Source organism: Podarcis gaigeae (genome assembly GCF_964106915.1).
Source record: "Podarcis gaigeae genome assembly, chromosome: 3".
Classification (NCBI taxonomy): domain Eukaryota; kingdom Metazoa; phylum Chordata; class Lepidosauria; order Squamata; family Lacertidae; genus Podarcis; species Podarcis gaigeae.
Genome location: NC_139680.1, coordinates 94,622,273 through 94,643,652, shown reverse-complemented (window position 1 = coordinate 94,643,652; position 21,380 = coordinate 94,622,273). Strand labels below are relative to the sequence as shown.

Sequence of the window (21,380 nt, the reverse complement as noted above, 5' to 3'; positions counted from 1 at the left end):
GGTTCCCAATTTGGTACCTGAAGTAAGGACCTCAGAAACTTTGATTGAAATGTATCAAGCTTAGGAAAACAGCCATTGTACCAAATGTTGGAAGCATATAATAGTGATGCAGATTTCGCATTTAATACTTTTAAGACTGAGGGAATATACTAACGTCCCTGTGTATGAAAGAAAGGGAGCATTGCCAGTTTGCTCACCTCCACTATTTGGGAAGTAAACAGCCAGTGAGTGTTCCAAGACTTTGTATAGTGGAAGTCCTAAATACAGAAAGTTTTTGGTCTGTTCAAGGGCATGACCACTGAAAGTTTAAGTTAAGCCTCCAGCAGTGGAGGTGGTGAGAATGAATTACGGTATATGTAAAAATTCCATGTTGGTTTTCTGACATGCTTTTTTTAAAGGCTTTTGCAATGAAGAATGGAACCCGGGTACAAGTTCAACTTAAACCAGGTTGTTAGGGAGAAAGCAGCCTTGAAAGAAAGTGACTAAGGTGAAAGAGTTTATGAGCAATGTATCAAAATATAAGTACAATGGTACCTTGGAAATCGAACAGAATCCAATGGATTCCAATTGGCTGCAGGAAGCTCGTGCAGCCAGTTGGAAGCTGCAGAAGCCCCATCGGATGTTTGAGTTTGAAAGAACGTTCGCAAACCAGAACACTCACTTTTGTGAGGGTTTGCGGCATTCCCAAGCCAAAACAGACAAGTACCAAGACGTTTGGGGTCCAAGGTACAACTGTGTGAAACACTGTTTAGAGAAGAATAAGGGGGGAATGTGATAACACTTTTCAAATATCTAAAGGGCCATCGCACAGAGGAAGCTAAAGACTTGTTTTCTGATGCCCCAGAAGCCAGGGCTACAGCTTAAGTTACAGGAGGGTAGATTTTAGTTAAACATTAGCAGAATGGCAAGAGTAATTAGACAATGAAAGGAAATACCTAGTGGGGTAGTGTGATTTCCCTCACTTAAGGTAGTCATGCAAAGGCTGGATAACCAACTGCTGGGGCTGCTCTAAGCTTTTCACCGATGACAAAAACTTCCAAGAGTCGGTGAGGTGGTTATTAATTTTATTTATTGACTAAGACTACAGATGCATGGCTTTTGATTTGAGTTCTGCAGGCCAGCTGTGCATGTAACAAAATCAAAGTTCAAAGCAGTCACAGCTCTAATAATAATAATGGCACTGACCAGGGCTACTGTCTTCTGTGCTATTAATAAGCCATGCTTCTTCTTTCCAATGTTTCTCCTTGGCTTTAAAGGGCCAGGCACAAGCTACACTCTTGTGCTATTGCCCAGTAATCAGAGAGACCTTTCTGCATGACCAAACAAAGTATGTTCCAGCCAAATTTATTTGTTGGCCGATATCCATGCAAGTTGATTCAGCACTCATAGCACGGTACTCCTTCTCTATGTATAGTGTGTAGAGATGTGTGCTATAGACATGAGAAGGACAGCAGAAAAATACCAAAGAAAATTAAACTTATGAGACAGATTTGGTGATCTCAAACGCTAGAAAAAAATAGTGCTGGACAAGCAATGCAGCCATTTGCCTTTGTATAAACAAGGTAGCAGGCAACCGCTGGAGAAATAATTTGGGCATAACATAGACTCCTGCATAATCAGATTACTCTGTGCAATCACAACAGCAATAATAGGTTCAGTATACACAGGAAGACTATCCTTGTGGCTTGTACAAAATATCGCATAAGGTTCCTTCAGGATCAGACCAATCTAGTCCACCAGCCTGCCTCCAACACTGGCTTAGCCAGATCCCTCCAGAAAGCTCATAAGCAGGGCACGATGGCAACAGCCTTTTCCTGCTCTACGGCCTTCAGCAACTGGGATACAGGAGAATACTGCATCCTAAGCTCATTGTTGTTGTTTAGTCACAACTGGGATACAGGAGAATACGGCATCCTAAGCTTGTTGTTGTTGTTGCTGTTGCTGTTGTTGTTGTTTAGTCATGTCCGACTCTTCGTGACCCCATGGACCAGAGCATGCCAGGCACTCCTGTCTTCCACTACCTCCCACAGTTTGGTCAAACTCATGCTGGTAGCTTCGAGAACACTGTCCAACCATCTCATCCTCTTCTCCTTGTGCCCTCCATCTTTCCCAACATCAGGGTGTTTTCCAGGGAGTCTTCTCTTCTCATGAGGTGGCCAAAGTACTGGAGCCTCAGCTTCAGAATCTGTCCTTCCAGTGAGCACTCAGGACTGATTTCCTTAAGAATGGATAGGTTTGATCTTCTTGCAGTCCATGGGACTCTCAAGAGTCTCCTCCAGCACTATAATTCAAAAGCATCAATAAGCTTGGGACCAAGTAATTAGCAGATTGCCTTCCCAATATAGGCAAGTACAGTCAGTGAAATTGGAAGAGACTCCAGGGGATAAACAGTGACTCACAGATTGCCATCTAGTGGCAATATAGAAGTGGGCCTTCTTTGTTCTCTAGAATGTAGTCACCCCCTACTGTTCGGGAGGCTCCATCCACAGCAGGTCTCAGCTACTTTCTTTTAAAAAAATAATGTATCTTTTTGTCTGAGAATTTCCTGACTATCAACTGCTGTCTTGTACTGGTTATTATTTTCAGTATTTTACAGTCCAGGTATTGTCCTTTAGTTATGATGACTTTATTTGCTGGTTATTTATATTATCTGTATATATGTATTGAGCTCTTTTAGACCTCTTGGCTCTTTGGTCTTTTCGAGTCTTTGACTCATCACTGTAAGCCAGCTCAATATATTTATATATAGTAAGCCGTCTGTAAGTTGACTAAACAAATAAATAAAAGATGGATGTCCCAGCTTGTTGGCCAACATCTATGCATTAGACCTATCTTCCATAAATTTTCTGACGCCTGTTTAATGTTACCTAAGGATAAGCTTAGTTTTGTGGCATCTTATGGCAGTAATTCCATCAGTTAAATTATACATTGTGAAAGTACTTTCTTTTGTCTGTCCTGAATCTACTGCCAGCAATTTCAGCAGTGACCCTCAAATTCTAGCATTATGAAGACAGAGGGCAATATATATCCCCATGTCATTACAGAAGGCTGATCGCCGAAGAATTGATGCTTTTGAATTATGGTGCTGGAGGAGACTCTTGAGAGTCCCATGGACTGCAAGAAGATCAAACGTATCCATTCTGAAGGAAATCAGCCCTGAGTGTTCACTGGAAGGACAGATCCTGAAGCTGAGGCTCCAATACTTTGGCCACCTCCTGAGAAGAGAAGACTCCCTGGAAAATACCCTGATGTTGGGAAAGATGGAGGGCACAAGGAGAAGGGGACGACAGAGGACGAGTTGGCTGGACAGTATTCTCGAAGCTACAAACATGAGTCTGACCAAACTGCGGGAGGCAGTGGAAGACAGGAGTGCCTGGCGTGCTCTGGTCCATGGGGTCACGAAGAGTCGGACACGACTAAACGACTAAACAACATTTCATTACTAATCTAACAAAGCTGTATGGCAGGAATGGGGAACCTCCAGATCATGGTCCAAATATGGAACACAAGTCTTCAGAATCTGGAACTTGGAGATCTCTAGGTGTCTGGCTGCAGAGTTCCGCTGAAGAATTCTTTCCCTGCCATTCCTCTTTAGTCCTTAGCTCTGCCCATCAGTGGTATACAGGCATTGATAACTTTCCGCAGGAAATGCTGATTTCAAGGGGCAGGGAGGACTTCTCACACCTGTTCTCTGCTGTCTCTCTCCAACCCTAAACCAGTAATCTAAATTAAACACTTCAAATGCTTTCCCCCATTTCCATATGGAATGTGCCCCTAATATTGAATCATTCTGGCTGTCATTTTTCAGCATAATTTCTATCTCCATTATATCCTTTTTGTTGTGGGGCTATCAAAAGTGTTTACAGTACACTTCATAAGTAAGTACACTTATTTGTTTTATTATTTATTTATTTATTTATTTATATTTGGTTGGCTTTTTCTTAGGTTCGTTTTTGGCAGAGTTTGTGGCCCCTTTATTTACCCATCTGACCAAGGCTTTTAAAGCATAGCTTTCTTACCTTTTATATCTTTCCCTGCTCATTTATTAAGCTGACATCTCCTTGGAGTTGTTTGTACATATATATTTTATCTGATCATCTATTTAGTATATTCTAAATAACTTCGGAGCACACTGAAAAAAATACTCTTTCCCCCCCTTTCCTTTCATTTGTCAGAAGTTTCTTCTTTTGAAATCAAATGCAGCCATGCTGGACATTCCGGGTTTCTGATTAATTCAACAGCACTTAACATCTCATACCATATCCTGGGCATCAATCAGAATTAAGTGAAGGATCACCTCCCCTCTCCTTGACTCCAAATCAAGGAGGGCTATGAGGGCTAAATTAGATGAGATACTAGATCTCCTGTTTCACAGCATTTTGGTAAATAGCAGCCATGGAGAGGGGATATTTTAATTGTGGAAACTGTGCAGGAAGAAGGGATTAAAAAGGCCTCCCAGTTTGGAACTCCTCCACACACCATGGCTCCTATTTGCCAAAAAACTTAAGGAAATGGTAAATACATTTAGGTATTTGTTGGTCCCAGCTCCTGCCAACTTAGGAGTTCAAAAGCACCCCAAAAAGTTCAAGTAGATAAATAGGTACCACTCCGGCGGGAAGGTAAACGGCGTTTCGGTGCACTGCTCTGGTTTCGCCATAAGCGGCTTTGTCATGCTGGCCACATGACCCAGAAAAACTGTCTGCAGACAAACGTCGGCTCCCTCAGCCAGTAAAGCGAGATGAGTGCCGCAACCCTAGAGTCATTTGTGACTGGACTTAACTGTCAGGGGTCCTTTACCTCTATCTGTTGGTCTGATGTAATTTTGCCCTAAGGCACAACCATATCACATCTGCAACACCTTGAATCTAGTTAGATGAGTGACTTTCAGTACAATGCTCTCCATGCATTTACTTCCCAAGAGTAAATCCCACTTACTTCAATGAAGCTTACTCCCAGATAAGTGGAATAAGGCAGAAGCCATAGTTGTTTTGTGCACCCACACAATAGCAGTCTTAAAAGTTTGGGTAGAAGAGAACTACTTCAGTGTTCAGTTGGGTAATCAATTTCAAGAAATAGCGTGAGGCAGGTGAAATAGATCCATCATTGCCTGCTTGAAACATTCTTGGAAGGAAATGCTGATACAAAGGCTTTACTTATATAAGGAAGGTGAATGATTTAATCAGGTAATGATGGATTCAGGTGACACTGTGTCAGGTTCACTGCAGGTATGCCATCTTGGCACTGAAGCCAAGGTCCATGTAATTTGGTAAGCCAAGGCCTCTATTATTTTAAAACGTAGGGCTACGTAAAAATGCCTATAGGATCAAACAACTCAATTAGTTATTTTTTAGATTGTCTGGATTTGCTAAGGATGGCATTAGCTCTGAGTTAGGTAAACACACACTTTGGAAGGTGCTGAATTTGTGTGGAGCCAGGAAGTAAACATTACAGTTTTTATTTCAAAGGAACACTTATCTGAATTTACATAACTAGTCCTATCTTTGTTTACTACCCTCCCAATTGAAGATATATCATATTTATCATACAGTGTTCATAGGTTTGTAGATCAAGTTGGTTCTGCAACAGATAAAAATGGCACCATTCATAGAAGATCTAACTATTCAACTCCAGAGAGAACAAAGCAACCAGTAACAACTGTTTCAACACAGGCCAGACATACTCCCCACCGCACCCCTGATTACTGAAAGGAACAGTGAGTCTAAGTCTGTCCATTAATTTTTGTGAAATTTGCCAACACTATTTGTTCACTTATCAGTTTATCTCTGGAATAAACTGCTGCATTCACTAGTGGACCTTGAAAACCTTCCAAGTTTTATAACAATAGACTCACTTCTAATTTGGTGCTGCTGAGTTAGGGCATATTACTTATAAGTCTGGTGTCCATGGATAAAGTTCTTTAGATTCAAGGGGGCATCTACACAGCATTATTGTATCTAAAGATGTAACAAAACAAAATAAAGTTGCTTGGTTTGTTAGCAAATAGTGAAACTCTAGTTCCCCTATTCCTTGGAAAATATTCTATATTTTATAATGGAGTTGTACAAGAATCAGTCACGGACTTATCATCTTTAACATTTGATTGACAGGGGTCAAACTCTCTAGGGGTACTTCCCACACTAGTTAATAATGTGAGCCCTAGGATAAAATTCTTGCCAATTTCACAAAATGTGTTTTTCCAGATTCCCTGACCACTGGTCCTGTTAGCTAGGGATGATAGGAGTTGTAGTCCCAAAACAGCTGGAGGGCCAAGTTTGGGGATGCCTGGTCTAATGCTACTGCATGTACATACATGCAGTATACAAGAGCATGTTGGGGTTGTTTGAAGGGGGAAAAAATCTCCCATCTTGGAGCAACAGCAGCAATAGTGGTAATAGATTAAAAGAGTTGATAGGTGAAGTTTTTCCAACCACCAGCATTGATTCTTCTTCTTCAAGGAGTAAGTATGTATGTGTGGTACAGTTTTTGAAGGCAAAAGAGAAAATGTGAGTTAACAGCATGCAAACAGAAGTGAATGGTAAAGGTTTTGGCTGGGCAGGTAAACTGCTGCCCACCTCTCCCTCCCTCCTAGCCCAGAAGCAGGACTCCACTGGCTTATGGATCAGCTACTCACCCTTAGGCTGAGATCCCACCTGACAGAGGTGCCCAGAGGGCATATAAGGCAAACTGAGCTTTGCCCTAAGCAGGCACTGAGTTATGGGTGCGGAAATTGACTGGATGGTTTGCTCAGAGAAGATAGGAACTGTGATTAAGGTTTTGATGGTGAAAGTCACTGTGTGCTATAGTTACCAGAGCAGATGGGGAATTGACTGTATGGAGTTTTGCTATGTTCTTTGTGCAGGAGCATACCAGATAATGCCACAGAATTTTATGGCAGCTAAGGAAACCTTTTACAAACTTAGGAATGCAGCAAGGAGCTAAATCACTTATACCTACGGGATGTAAACATCATAACAATAGGGGCTCCCACAGAGCTTACGCTTTGAATGCAAAAAGGTACCAGGTTCAATACAGCCCCTGATATTGCCAGATAGAGCTATGAAAGACTTCTATTTGAAACTGGAGTGCAGAAAAAACAGAGCTGATAGACTACTGATGTGACTTATAAGGCATCTTCTTAAATTCCACCTATTGTCAGCCCTGGACAACCACTAACCTCTGCTTAATCCTTCCTTGCATGAGAACAGCAGTGACAGAATCTAGCACCTATACAATCTCTAGGTACAGCACTGCCATTGTACTGTCTTCCCCTTGAAAGATGCCTTCACTAGTTGAGACAACAGAGATAAATAAACTCCATCTCCCCTGGCTACATCTATGATATTGGTCATAGGCTCATATTGTCATTTCCTATATAATATCTCTTCCACCCATCCTCACCCTCTCTCACATAAACACAAATTAGCCAGTCCAGTCAACTGTTACTATAATTCACAGAAGGAGGGGAAAGACAACAAAACCCCTACTGTGGCACTTTAGAGAAGGGCTTGGAGACCTCTGGCCCCACAGGGAACTCATTCATGCAATTGATGCCTACAAAAAGCAGCTTTCAGCTTTACTACCCCACCAGCTGATAAGCAGGCTTTAAAGTATTGCACAGGGCACAAAGCACTTGAATGGTGCTTTGAAGTCCCAATGTCAAGACTTCAAAGTGCCCAGTCATTTGATGTCACTGTGATGTCAGCTGAATGATAGGTGGGCAGCCTGACCCACCTGTCAAATTTAGATGGCAAGGCTAGGATCCAGTAGGGATCTGGCCTGCAAAGCCAAAAAGGTTGCCTACCCAAATATTAGTAAGATGCACATCAAAGGGTGGGGATATATGTGGAAGTGTGGCCTAGGGAATTGCAAGTCCCTGCATTCTCATGAGAGTTTGGCATGGGTTTAAGTTTACTTGTGGAGAATGTCAAACTTATGCAGAAAGTGTTCCTGCTTCCCTTATTCACTCAGTTGCTTCTCTAAACAAAACCTGCAGCTACACATGACCACATTCTTTTCCATGCCTGGTATTCAAGGTAATATTCATCCCTTGTCTGCAGCCTCTCCAAACACAGATGCCTGGCTCCCCGTTTCCTTCACCCATGCCATTCAGTAAATTGATTAAACGTGTTTTGTTACTATTACAATTCATTGTGATGCTGTTTTTTATATCCCCTTCCAAATGTCAATGGCATGGGAATAGTGGTTTCCTGACAGCTGGGCCAGATGCCCCAACACAGCTGAGTAGTTTTGTCTAAGCTGAGGGCTGGCCAGTTGCTAGGCAACTTTTGATCTAGCAACATGGAAAGCACTTCAATTATAACCATGCAAATAGTTGTCAGGAGGAGGAGACTGGTTTAATTGTTGCCAATAGTGCAGGTGGACTGAAGCCTGCATTTGCAGGTAGTCCTGCTGTGGGATCTTTCCTTGTAGCTACTATAAATAATAGAGTTGGGAGGGGTGTTGTTACAGGTGAAAACTGACGCAGACAGACCAAACTCAGGCTATTACCCTGGCAGTAAGGCTTCTAACTCTGGAAACCAACACCTCCCATTTTGGGGATAAGGAGCACTATATTGGTTTAGGTTTAGTTTTTAATACAAATAGAAACAAAGCCAATAAAGGAGAATGTGCCTTAAATCAGCTCCAACTTTACCACCTTGTGCTTCAAAATATGTGGCATGTTTCTAATGCAAAAGACAAGGTAGTGACTGGGAATCTGAGTGTGACCTTCCAGATACTATTGGACTCCCACTTTCCATCCCAGTCAACATGGCCAAGGATTGGGGATGATGGGAATTGTATTTCACCAACATCTCGAGGGCTGCAGGTTCCCCATCCCTGAGATAATGCATGGAATCCTGCTCTGAAAAGCTTCTTGACTTTCGGAGGTGGGTAGGACAGGAGGGTGGGAGAAGCAATTTCAATATATCTTTGCCTACCCTTTCACTATCAAAATAAAGAAAAGCAGAGAGAATTAAATCAGGCGGTCCTCACTCCTATAAAGTTGCCTCCACGTTCCACTGGAACATGGTATTAGGATGAGTGAACACAATAAAATGTAACAAAACAACTTCAGGAATAAAAAAAGAGCAGGAAGGGGGAGTTGTGCTTCTTTGGACCAGAAAAATGTAGTCAAGCACTGACCTTGAATTGTCCTCTTGAAGAAAGCCTTGCAGGCCTCACATGAAGCCACTCCATAGTGGTACCCTGATGCAATATCACCACACACCAAACACAGTCTTTTGGGCATTGAGTTCAGCATGTATTCACACTTGGTTTGTGAATCTTCAGCAATGGTACTGGAGCAGTCATCATATCGTTTCCTGACAGGACCATTACCCCCAAGACCTGGGGCAGATGGATAGAGTGGAGGCGAATCTAGCCCATTCTGATGTCCATTCATGGTTGAACTGTAGCTCCCACTGGCGTCAGAGGAGCCACCAGGGCTGTGGTGATTGATGCTGTCCGTCAAGGAGGCGGGGCTCGATGGTTCCGTCTTGATATATGACGAACAGCTAGAATCAATGTGTCGATCCTTGCTTGACATTCTGCAGAGAAGCCTGAATTGTAAAGAGAGAGAGAGAGAAGTTTCTGTGCATTAAAGACAATGCTCTTTAAAGGCAGCACTGCAAGGGCTAAGGACCGCACATCATTCATTCATTAGTCAATACCTCTTGTTCTACATGAAGGTAATCAGCATAAGGGCATGACAGAGCTTTATCAAAGCCTTAGACAGGCAGTAAACAAAAACTTTAAAGAGACTGGATCCAGTTTATTTTTTGCTCTCTACTTCCCCCTTGCCAATTTTCCTTAAATCAACTCTCTAAATTCTAAACTGTCATCAAAGGTGACAATGAATTCAGCACCAGGTTATTCCTAGAGCTTACCTCCCAACCCACCCACTCACTTACATCACTTGCAGTAACATACTAACAAAGGGAGCTAAAACTATATATATATATATATAAACCTGCATTCCTGTACCCGTGAAAATCTACGAAAGCAAATATATATATATATATATATATATATATATATATATATATATATGCAGGTTTTGGTGTCCTCGGGTGTCTTCCCGTGTAAAAGTTGGGGTGTCTAGGCGACGTTTCGACGAGGTCTCACTCGTCATCTTCAGGCTGGTGCTTTCGGCTTCTTGTTACTGGAACAGAGCGGGATCTCAATGTTTGAGTTCCTATAAATACTGTAGAGGGGGTGTGGTGTCTAGCCTCCAATGTTCTGGGCAGAGAGGAAGTTCCCAGGCTAGTGTGCCTTTTCTTCTTTTGTTCCTTAATTACTTGAGAGATACCTTGAGTGATTTCTTGAGTGATATCCTGAGTACCACTTAGGTGGGTCATTAGGTGTGGATTAGTTGCTAAAGTCTTTGTGTCTTGACCTCTTGAACTTTGTGAAGAGTTTTCCTGAGAAGATGGCTGTATTGCACTTAGTTGTGCTTTGGCTTGGCTTCGTGTATAGGGGCGAGCTGTGGTTTTGTGGCTTGTGTCAGCCAGATCTGTGTAGCCAATCCATGGGGGCACCTCCGGATGCTGCACCCCCCTGCAATCCCTACACAGATCTGGCTGACACAAGCCACAAAACCACAGCTCGCCCCTATACACGAAGCCAAGCCAAAGCACAACTAAGTGCAATACAGCCATCTTCTCAGGAAAACTCTTCACAAAGTTCAAGAGGTCAAGACACAAAGACTTTAGCAACTAATCCACACCTAATGACCCACCTAAGTGGTACTCAGGATATCACTCAAGAAATCACTCAAGGTATCTCTCAAGTAATTAAGGAACAAAAGAAGAAAAGGCACACTAGCCTGGGAACTTCCTCTCTGCCCAGAACATTGGAGGCTAGACACCACACCCCCTCTACAGTATTTATAGGAACTCAAACATTGAGATCCCGCTCTGTTCCAGTAACAAGAAGCCGAAAGCACCAGCCTGAAGATGACGAGTGAGACCTCGTCGAAACGTCGCCTAGACACCCCAACTTTTACACGGGAAGACACCCGAGGACACCAAAACCTGCATTCCTGTACCCGTGAAAATCTACGAAAGCATATATATATATATATATATATATATTTGATAAGCCAAATATTTTCCTCAGTAATTACTGTTTGTCAGCATGTTTCGTTAAACCATAACTGCATCTGCTATTGATTGAACCTTAAGAATCAGAGAGTAAATCATTTTTAGGAAGATTTTATACATACAGCTATTTAGTAATGGGTCATCTCAGTTTTCCAACAAATAGCTAAGGTTTGACTCCTGTTTCACAAAATCTAAGCGGGATGATTCATCAGCTATAGCTGCAATTACATTTTACCTATTATCTTAAGATTAGCCAATAATAACTGTGTAAGCACCCCATACACCTGCAAGTTCATATGAGGTAAGTAGGTTGTGGGGTTTATTTGTATTTTTAATCTTTTGTTGGAAGTCGCCTAGAGTGGCTGGGGAAACCCAGCCAGATGTGTGGGGAATAAATAATAAATTATTATTATCGTATTTGTTTTTAATAGAGGAAATAGAGAGAAGTTGTACTTGCTAAAATATTTGATACTGTACCTAAAAGTGAACAGACATTTGAACTTGTGGGTTGTCTCCCTGTCAAAGGAGTAAAAATCGCTCACTTTTTGCAAGTATGGTATGCAGCAAAATTACAATGTAATACTATGTGGTCTGCAATTGAAGAGACAAAGATGCGATGAGAATTAGCATGTTAAGTAGACTCTTTGAAATTCTTCCAGGAATTCACTAAATGCCATTTCACCCATTAAGAAGAAGCTTGAGTATAGTCATAGCTCCCTTACTAGTGTACCAATTTGATGCCCAAATCTAAGAGATATTAAGTGTGAAAGAGTCCCTAGAAACAAGGGACAACAGACTTCACAATATTTCTTGAGTAGTTACCAAACTTAAAAAGGTTTGATCTGATTAACTTTTTGATTTCAATATGTTAAATGCTAATCAATTAACTCATGCACATTTACATATTGTGATAACACAGCGATGCCTTTTTATGATCATGAATGAAGATACTGAGATTTGGTCAGAAGAGTTTTCTTCTACTTAAGAGTGTTCAGTTGAATTTGGGAAGGGAACGGAACTGTGACTGTTTTTAGCTGGCAGTGCTTTGGTTCTGTCCTCTCATTTAGCCAGCAGTCTTCCACTGTTATTTTCATCACAAACTTTTGCTAGTTTCAATAGAGTCAAGGGTTATGCTTAATTTGCCCTCCATGGAAGCAGCCCTGAAATCTTTTCCCAAGGCGCAGCTGAGGCGTGGATGAGTATGCTCTGTCCCAAGTCTCACATTGTTTTGCTCAAACATTTCGAAACACAAGTAAGAAGTTAAATATTGCTTGTGATTTTCCTAATAAACTGGCATTTTATTTTTATTTTTTTAAAAGCTCCAATTGGTTACTCATAGGCACCAAGTTTGCTCATCCATGTTGTTGGATTAGAAGCTCACATCCCCTCTCACACTTGAGCAGTTCTCCCTTGTTCTTGTGGTTTAGAGAAGGTTAGAAACAGCAGGAATGTCCCATGCTGTTTATTAATGTCTTCAGCCTAAAACTCAATGAAAAGAGATGCCACCTGCCAGAGGACTCAGGGCAGGGACAGGGCAAGCATAAACAGAGACTGACGAGTAAGACAAACCCATATTTAGAAACTGAACATTCACATAGATCAATTTAAAAATGCAGCTTAAATAAAATAAAAATGCAGCTTAAATCCACAGAAAATGTAAAATGTTACATAGCTAGATCATCATATTAAAATTACATATATACTGCATTTGATCCCCAAGCATGAATAGGTTTTGGATGCACATGTACTTTTAACCTGTTTATAAAACACAAGCATAGGTAATCTTAGAGTCTATCTATTTGATTTGATTTTTTAACAAGCAGGACAACTGAAATCAATGCAACCAAAATAGATGGTTGGAGTAGACAGCGACCAAAGCTGGAATTTTGGGAGGCAAATAACTTCTGTTAGTATCAAAACTCTAATTACTCTTTGCAAGGGAGGGAAGTCACAATTCTCAAAAGGACTTTATTCAACATAAGCCCACTGAGATTTGGAGTAAGTTTATTTATTGTAATATCTGTCTCACTCTTTCTGATGCTTAGAACAGTTAGCTATTTTAAGAAAATATAAGCATAATACAAATATATGCATTTCAAGTTATAGAATACTTAAAAAAAAATCTCTATCTATGTTATAGCGCGGGTGGCGCTGTGGGTAAAACCTCAGTGCCTAGGACTTGCCGATCGCATGGTCGGCGGTTTGAATCCCCACGGCGCGGTGAGCTCCCGTCTCTCGGTCCCAGCTCCTGCCCACCTAGCAGTTCGAAAGAACCCCTAAGTGCAAATAGATAAATAGGCACCGCTTTCTAGTGGGAAGGTAAACAGCGTTTCCGTGTGCTGCGCTGGTGCTGGCTCGCCAGAGCAGCTTCGTCACGCTGGCCACGTGACCCGGAAGTGTCTCCAGACAGCGCTGGCCCCCAGCCTCTTAAGTGAGATGGGCACACAACCCTAGAGTCGGACACAATTGGCCCGTACGGGCAGGGGTACCTTTACCTTTTTATGCAACTCTTAGAGTCAAACTACATATGTCAGTGATGGCCAAACTTGGCCCTCCAGCTGTTTTGGGACTACAATTCCCATCATCCCTGACCACTGGTCCTGTTAGCTAGGGATGATGGGAGTTGTAGTCCCAAAATAGCTGGAAGCCCTGCTGCAGCAGCTTTGAGTTGTCCCTCCAAGCTACTACTGGCACTGGAAAGCATCCATTGGTGCCAATGGGAGCTTTCCTCTCATTGCCATTAGAAGCTTTTGGGAGTAGAGTAATTCTTGTTGGAACCACAGCAAGGGTGAAGAGGCAAATTTCCAATACCCATATGTTGTGGTGCCACTCTTGCCCAAAGAAACCTGCAGCTGCTATTTGCATTTTTTAAAAAAGGTTCATGGAACTACAAGTTTAGCATCAGTTTGACCCTTTGCCACCAGAAGCAAGAACTCTAGAACACATAAAGGCTTAAACTTTGATGGAGATTCTCTGGGAGAAGGTAGTTCCAGAGGTGAGTGGCAGCCACAGACAATATTTCTTTACATGCCCTTGTAGTTTGAAACTGGAGCACTTATAGTAGACAGACTTCCCACCCTCTGCCCCCAAGTGGATTGACAACTAAAAGAATTTGGACAAAATAAATCACAGCTGACAATGTAAATATATTGAGAATTCTGTTACTAGTCAAAAGAAACGTTTGCCTTGAAGATCTAAAAGCCATTAGACAAATATCTGAGTGACTATTACTATTACAATGATAAAGATAAGTAAAATAATTATAGTAGCCTACAAGACAGAAAGCTTTTAAAAACAACAACAACAACAACAACCACCACCACCACCTGTGGCTTCTTAGAACTAGACAGAAAAGGTAGGAGGGAACCCTGTCTTTTCTTCTTAATCTGCTGCCTTGTATTTTCAATTGTTAATGGATGTCATAATTAATAAATAGCTCTCTTGACTCTCACCTTCCACTCCTGGCTAAGCACTTTTCTCAAGTCCACATTTGAAAGAAAGTGGATCAGTGCTTTCTTACGGCAACTCTATGAATTCCTTTTAATTTAGAGTAGTTATACCACTGTTCAACTTATAATTACTGGACAGCTCTCACATACATTATGATCTGTGACTGAAATGAGAAGTTATACGGGCAGTAAAACATGGCCTTTCCCCCCACGCCACCAGCCCCATATCCCAACATATATTTTATTTAACTGTGAGAGAATTGCTTTAAAATTTAATCATAATCTTCCAACAACAAACAGGTAAATAACTATATGACTTTTAGAAGACACCTGAAAGCAGTCCTGTACAGGGAGGTTTTTAATGGCTGATGTTTTATTATGTTTTTAATATTTTGTTGGGAGCCGCACAGAGAGGCTGGGGCAACCCACTCAGATGGGTGGCATATCAATATGATGATGATGATCCAATGAAATAAGATATCAGGGTTATAACTGCTGCAGACTGTAGTTATTTCTTAGCCATGCAGTACTTGGTGATTAGGCCACAGTGAAAGTTTGCCAGAAAGTTGCTGTTCTCTTTACCTATCGTTTCAATGAAATATCTGATCAAGTTGCAGCTCATTCTGGCACCACCCATACAATGTCACAGATGGTGCTTCCCCCTTCTTACTATAACTCCTCTCTGTTGTGATTTCACAAAAAGTTATTGAAGTACAGTTTGCAGAATTACCTTTAATTTACAACTGTGGTTTTGCAACTCCAGTAAATTACACACTGATTAACTTCCCAAATACATACTGGTACCTGTTCTCTTTTCCCATGCCCATGATGTAAGAACCAAAATATTAGCCATCATCTTAGAAAGAACAAGATGTCATCAACATGGGACCTGGTAATTATTAAGACTACAGACTCCCAGTATCCTTGAAGTTGTGGTTTCTTAATACAGTGGTACCTCGGATTACAAACTTAATTTGTTCTGGAGGTCTGTTCTTAACCTGAAACTATTCTTAACCTGAGGTGCACTTTTGCTAACGGGGCCTCCCCCATTATTTCCGTTCTCATCCTCGGGCAAAGTTCTCAACCTGAGGTACTATTTCCGGGTTAGCGGAGTTTGTAAGCTGGAGCATTTGTAACCTGAGGTACCACTGTACTAACTTAAGTTTTATCTGACCATGTCTATGGCTGCAGGTGCAGGCAGGTTCAAAATCAACAACCACCACTGTACAGAAAGGAAAAAGGAACACAAATTATGTCAATGTATGAAAACTTGGCTTAGTTCCCAGGAGAATAGGACCAAACATGACTCAAAACAAGGTAGATGGTGCAACTAAGGATATTTTTTGTTGTCATTGTTAATTAATATAAGGAAGAACACAGGGAGCAAGGAGAATCTATGTCTGGAATAACTAAGTGGAACAAAATGTTGCAATGCTGAACATGGGTGCTTCTGTTCAAGGTTCCAGCTAGCACTGTGCCAAAGCCTGTATTCCAATTTCCTGAAAGCTATCTTTCCCTGCAGATAAAGCTTCCATTTTTCTGCCTCTTTTGCAGGGCGTGCACACATGCATACACACACATATTTCAGTGAGTGCAGTGTTGAGCTTACCTTATTGTTGTGAGGTGGCCAATTGTGGTGTATGTATTTTTCTTTCCATTAAACATTTCTCCATGCAGCTTCCCCAGCTGCCTGCACTTTCTGATCTGAAAAAGCCCATGGAAGGAGTTACCTCATGATGTCTTCCCCTGGGCATCAAATGAGTCATAGGAAGCCGGGGAGACTGGCTACTCAGAACCTCAGAGGAATACATTTGCTGACTTTGTTTTTTTAAGATAACTCCTTTCTTTTACCTTTTAAAAAATATTTCCACACTGATTTCTTTAAAAACCTAAAAGTCTTCACTCTTTAAAAGCAGAGAGCAATAGTTCTCAGAGACATAGCAAGCAGTCTCCCTACCTTCCCATGCTTGCTGGAAAGGGAAGTCAAGAACAAGATGAGGTTTTCAGGAAGATTGGGCACCTGGGAAGGCTGCATGGCACAGAGTGCCAAAGATTATTTGTGAATGAGGCACTCGGTCACAAATATCCCTTGACCATCTTAAAAACAAATTAAGTACAGCAACAAATCAATATAGTTCACCTGTGAGAATTTCACTCAAATTTTCTTTACCTTTTGATAATTTAAAAATGTAATTTATTTTTATCAATTGGTGCAGTTTTTTCATTTTTAAAGAGAAAATTTTGGCACCATACTACTTCCATGTAGGGCAATCCACTCCCAACCCGATGTTTTCCATTTTTCCTTTCTACCTGCTATGGTCACTGAGTGAGCTCAGTCCTCGTTTGCCATATATTGAGAAGGGTTGCCCAATTAGGTTTTAACTATGCTACAATAGTGTTAGCACTCATCACTTGAGTCCACTATTGCTGGGCAGATGTTAATTTTTTTTAAAGACCTCTAAAGGAAAACAGTGGCTTCCTAATTACTACTTAGCTCATTACACTGAAGACGTACTAGTGCCACAATTACCATATTCCAAAAAACTAGTTCAACCTTAATTCCCTCTTTCTCTGTGTGCATGATTTTCTGAAGCTCTTTTATGCAAGCCTGAAATATTCACAACTGTCTATAATTCAATTGTCAGCCGGTGATTTTTATTCTAGACCTCACTTCAATCTTAAATTAGAGGCACTAAAATTCACATTAACTCTAAGAGGAATGTAGTGAATAGGACTTTATTTCAAAAGAACACCTTTTTGTCAGAAAGAGCTATTCTCAAGATGATGGCTTTATCTGCATTCAAAGTCCAATTCCACAATGTGCTGTTAATACAGATTTTTTTTTTTTAGGTCACAGCAGATTAATAAAAATCTAAATGTAGTTAACGTTTACAATGAGAAATTACATGTGTCATATTTAAGTGTACAATATTTATTTTAAAGCCATGGTAGGATTATTTTCCTCTTTATTATTGTTTTTATTCAATTGGCTGGTAACTCCAATTGTTCTTCCAGGTGTACCTAAGGGCTGAGCCCATCTTGTAGAAAGGATGGTGGACATTTGTAGGGCAAATGCATGAAATAGCAGCTTGTGAAGTGTTACATATATGCACGTTAAGCAAACAAACTGGAGATTACACCTCTTTTCTCTGTCAAGAAATACAGGTGAGCAATTTTCATATATACGTAAATATATAGGGATGCCTTTCTATACTAGAGATTCTTTTTTAAAAAAAAATGCTTATCCCTTTTTGTTACAGAAAAGTGTCTGGTCACAGCCTCATAGACTGGGATGTGGGGTAGGGTTAATTTGAAGTAAAGTAGATCTTTTATCTGTGTAATTGGAGTTCACAGCCTCCAACTGCATACCAAGACAGTTAGCAACCTCCCCTACTTAAATGCCTACAACAAACATAATACTGATATTGCATGCCACAGCACATTTCTAAATTTTCTTAATAAAAGCTGCTAAAGATTTTAGTTTTTCACTTTGATAGCTATGATGAATGGCCACTGGTCACTATAAGGCTAGGGCCAAGAAACCCATTGAGCAAGTCAATTTTGAAATTAATTAAACACGCATGCAAGAGGACAGAGCTCAGCAGATGCATAATCCCTTTTTTCAGCCAGGTTCTTATGGAATACTAGGAATATTAAGCATGCTGGCTCACAGCTTTATTCTGACCTCATTATGTGGCAGTAAGTTCCACTGAAATCACTTAATTCCATAAAACATATTTAGGATTTGGCTAGTAAAAAAACCAACACAACACAATTTCCAGGAAATTACAATGAAAATGGACCATAGTTTTAGCTATAGTGCTATAGCTATTTGGGTCAAAGTTTTGCGATAATCCTGGACAAAATGTTTCCATTTTCAAAGGACTACTCTCTCTAGAATCTTACATGGAAACGATATTCAATTAAAATGAATCCAACTTCTAGGTTGGTGTTTTTAGGATGGGGCGTAAATTACAAAACAATACCATTATTTATATTTCTATAGCATGATCAATATATATTAGGGATGTGGCCATCCAGATATTGAATTCCATCTCCCATCAGCCGCAGACAGCACTGCCAGTGTCAAGAATTATGGAGTTGTAGTCCAACAACATCTGGAAGCCCATAGGTTTCCCCCTCCTGATATACATAGTGGGTGATACTCAGTTGTGTGTTTTCAGGAGCAGAACATACTTCCACTCATGCAACAGGACTTCCTCTCCTCCCGCCCCCTGCAGCCCCAAAGCAGCAGCAAATCAGCTAAGCAGGTTTGGAATGGTGTGCATGTGGATATCAGCGTTTTATAATGTTTCATAATCAAAGAAGCCTCTTCGCCTCAAAGAAGGTATCTGTTTCTATTGAGCTTCCAATTTAAACTTTGACAAGGAAGGCAGAACTTAAATCCAGCTCCTTTTCTTTTGAAATCTGGCCTTTAATAACAAAACCATTAGTTTCCTCACATATACCTGTGCCCTCCATTTCAAATGATTTTACGACCCTAAAAGCACAATCAGTGCTTCAGCAAAACCAGCAAAAACCAGAAATCATTTGTATATTCTTTTTCTGACTATAAATGAGAATAAATATTTGTGTGGAAGGAAACCCAAACACATTGCTCCCCCTTCTTCGACACCCAAGTCACCTCAAGACTCTCTCGCACAAGCTCTCGTTACTGAGTTGAGTTACAATCTCAGCTGAGCTATTTTACAATGAGCACTTTTTTCTGCCTCAGCTAATTGCACTCTAGCAAAGTGGCAAAATGTGAATCACTTAGCAGGAAAATGGGCACCAGCTGCTATTGTCAGAGAATGGCAACGCCGAAGAAAAGGAAAGCGACTGAATGAAGTGTCATGTCAGAAATCAACGGTGCAACGTGTGATTTGAGAAAACATGACTACTTTACAGAGACAGGGTGTCATTATGGCATCACTGTAATACGATGCTTTGACAACTGCTGCGTCTAACATATCATCATTGCATTAAGGTGCACTGGCTTGGTTGGAAAAGGAATAGAAAAGGATATTTTTCCCTTTTAATAAGAAATATCTTGAGGTGTGCCTGGTTAACCTAATGGAAGAGACCATTAATAGTAAAATAATCAGAAGTAATTCTGGCCTATATAAATGACAGTCAAAAACGTATTTCATTACTTTAAATAACATCTGCACAGAGATTAATAAGAAGCAATTTGCAACTAAAAATAGGCTTTTTTTCTTATTTTGTCTGTAAAATTTACTTCCATCGTCTTGAAAATTTATGTTGCTTTTGTTCTTGGGGGGAGAGCCTACAACATCCCTTGTCACCAACTACGGTGAAGGAAGAAGTGGTAAAGAAAGAGATATCCCTTCACAATAATAGCCATGCTGCAGATAACTGGCAAGGGGGGGGGATGTGTCACAGAAAAAGGACACACAGTGAAGAAAATGTTTGAAAACCTATCCTCTTGACCCTGTTCTCTCCTTCCTCTTCTTCTATTAAATATAGTGCACTAACTTAATGTGGGAGCACTTCCAAGCAAATTGCTCCCCAAATAAATAAAAAACCCAAGGTAATAGTGTGCACACAAGGACCATCTTAAAAAAGCATTGACGAATCAATCTCTCAAAAATGGGAAAAGAAATAAAATGGTCCTGGTGACATCACATGATTCTGCAAACTAGGAATTGTGGCTATATTACAACACACAAGGATTAAATCAGAAGCAGTAAATGCAACCAGCATAATTTATCTTGCGTTAATTTCCTTGGGTCTATTCCAATTCAAAGTAAGCATCCCTTGTTTATAGTTCTAAATACTATATGTAGGCAAGTGGCAAATCAATAAAACTATTAAATGCATAATAATACCATGTAATTATATACAGGATGTTTTGCATAATTAACTGGCTGAGGTGTTCATTGATATAATGACTATTTAGGTAGTAGAGAGCAACCTGTAAGTCTATAAAACACACACATTTTATATGAATTAAGGCTACACAGAAACCTCTTGTCCTAATCATCTAAATCGGGCTCTGGCATTATATGACAGAGAGAATGTATGTGCCTTTCTTTCCTGCCAAGTCCAAATCAATTCTTATGGCATTACTCTATAACTAACATGATATTTCACTAGTAATCACCATTACCCTGATGACTTTTAAGTAATGTAATAATTGAAAAAATACACTTGGATTAAACAAACTACTGCTATTTAATCAATATTATTGAGACAAACTAAGTGTTTTAACAAGTCTGTATATATGCACTAATGCAGCTTTAATTAAATGTGTCTTTAGACATGCACTGTTTCTGCAGTAGACAAAGCTGATGGATCTTTAAAGGCCATGACATGCTGCTAGATTTTTGCTTGTGGGGTCAACATTAGCAGCACTGGCAGGCAGCGGAAGGTAAATGTTCTTCTACCACCCAAAACAAAACAAAACAAAACAAGATTACGGTACATGGCCTTATGCCCTTGACAGGTATGTGAGTGAGAGACACTAAAATTAAGTCACTTTTCAGTATGTCCTACACATGTAGATATGACATGTGTTATTGTTGTTTTTTAAAAAAAATCAAAGGTAAAGAAAATATACAGTATTTGAAAAGACTAAATTAGTAGTATCAATTTTCACGTGTGTGTGTGTGTGGTTTTTTTTTTTTTAATACATACACACAGAGAGAATTCAGTTGTAACAATTTCATGTACTACTAAGAAACCTTCTCTTAAGCTCTTTGACCCAAATAACTAATTTCTACAAGTATCAAGTCTTTCAAAAAGAAGTATGGCTCAACACAGGGATGTGCATTTGTATTCAGACAATTTGGTGTTCAGGCTCTCAAAA

The 21,380-nt window shown here is 40.3% G+C and overlaps 1 protein-coding gene across 38 annotated transcripts in view; it reads right to left on the bottom strand.

The window, feature by feature from the left end:
- ESRRG (estrogen related receptor gamma) overlaps positions 1–21,380 on the bottom strand; it is a 472,603-nt gene that overhangs the window by 140,960 nt on the left and 310,263 nt on the right. For 33 of the 38 annotated variants that reach the window (XM_083733538.1, XM_083733529.1, XM_083733539.1 and 30 more), the window contains one exon: positions 9,145–9,560. In XM_083733538.1, the coding sequence (XP_083589664.1) occupies positions 9,145–9,560 (416 nt within the window). Of the gene's footprint in view, positions 1–9,144; positions 9,561–16,160; positions 16,256–21,380 lie in introns of all 38 variants that reach the window. The other 5 variants (XM_083733522.1, XM_083733525.1, XM_083733527.1 and 2 more) reach the window with 1 other exon arrangement.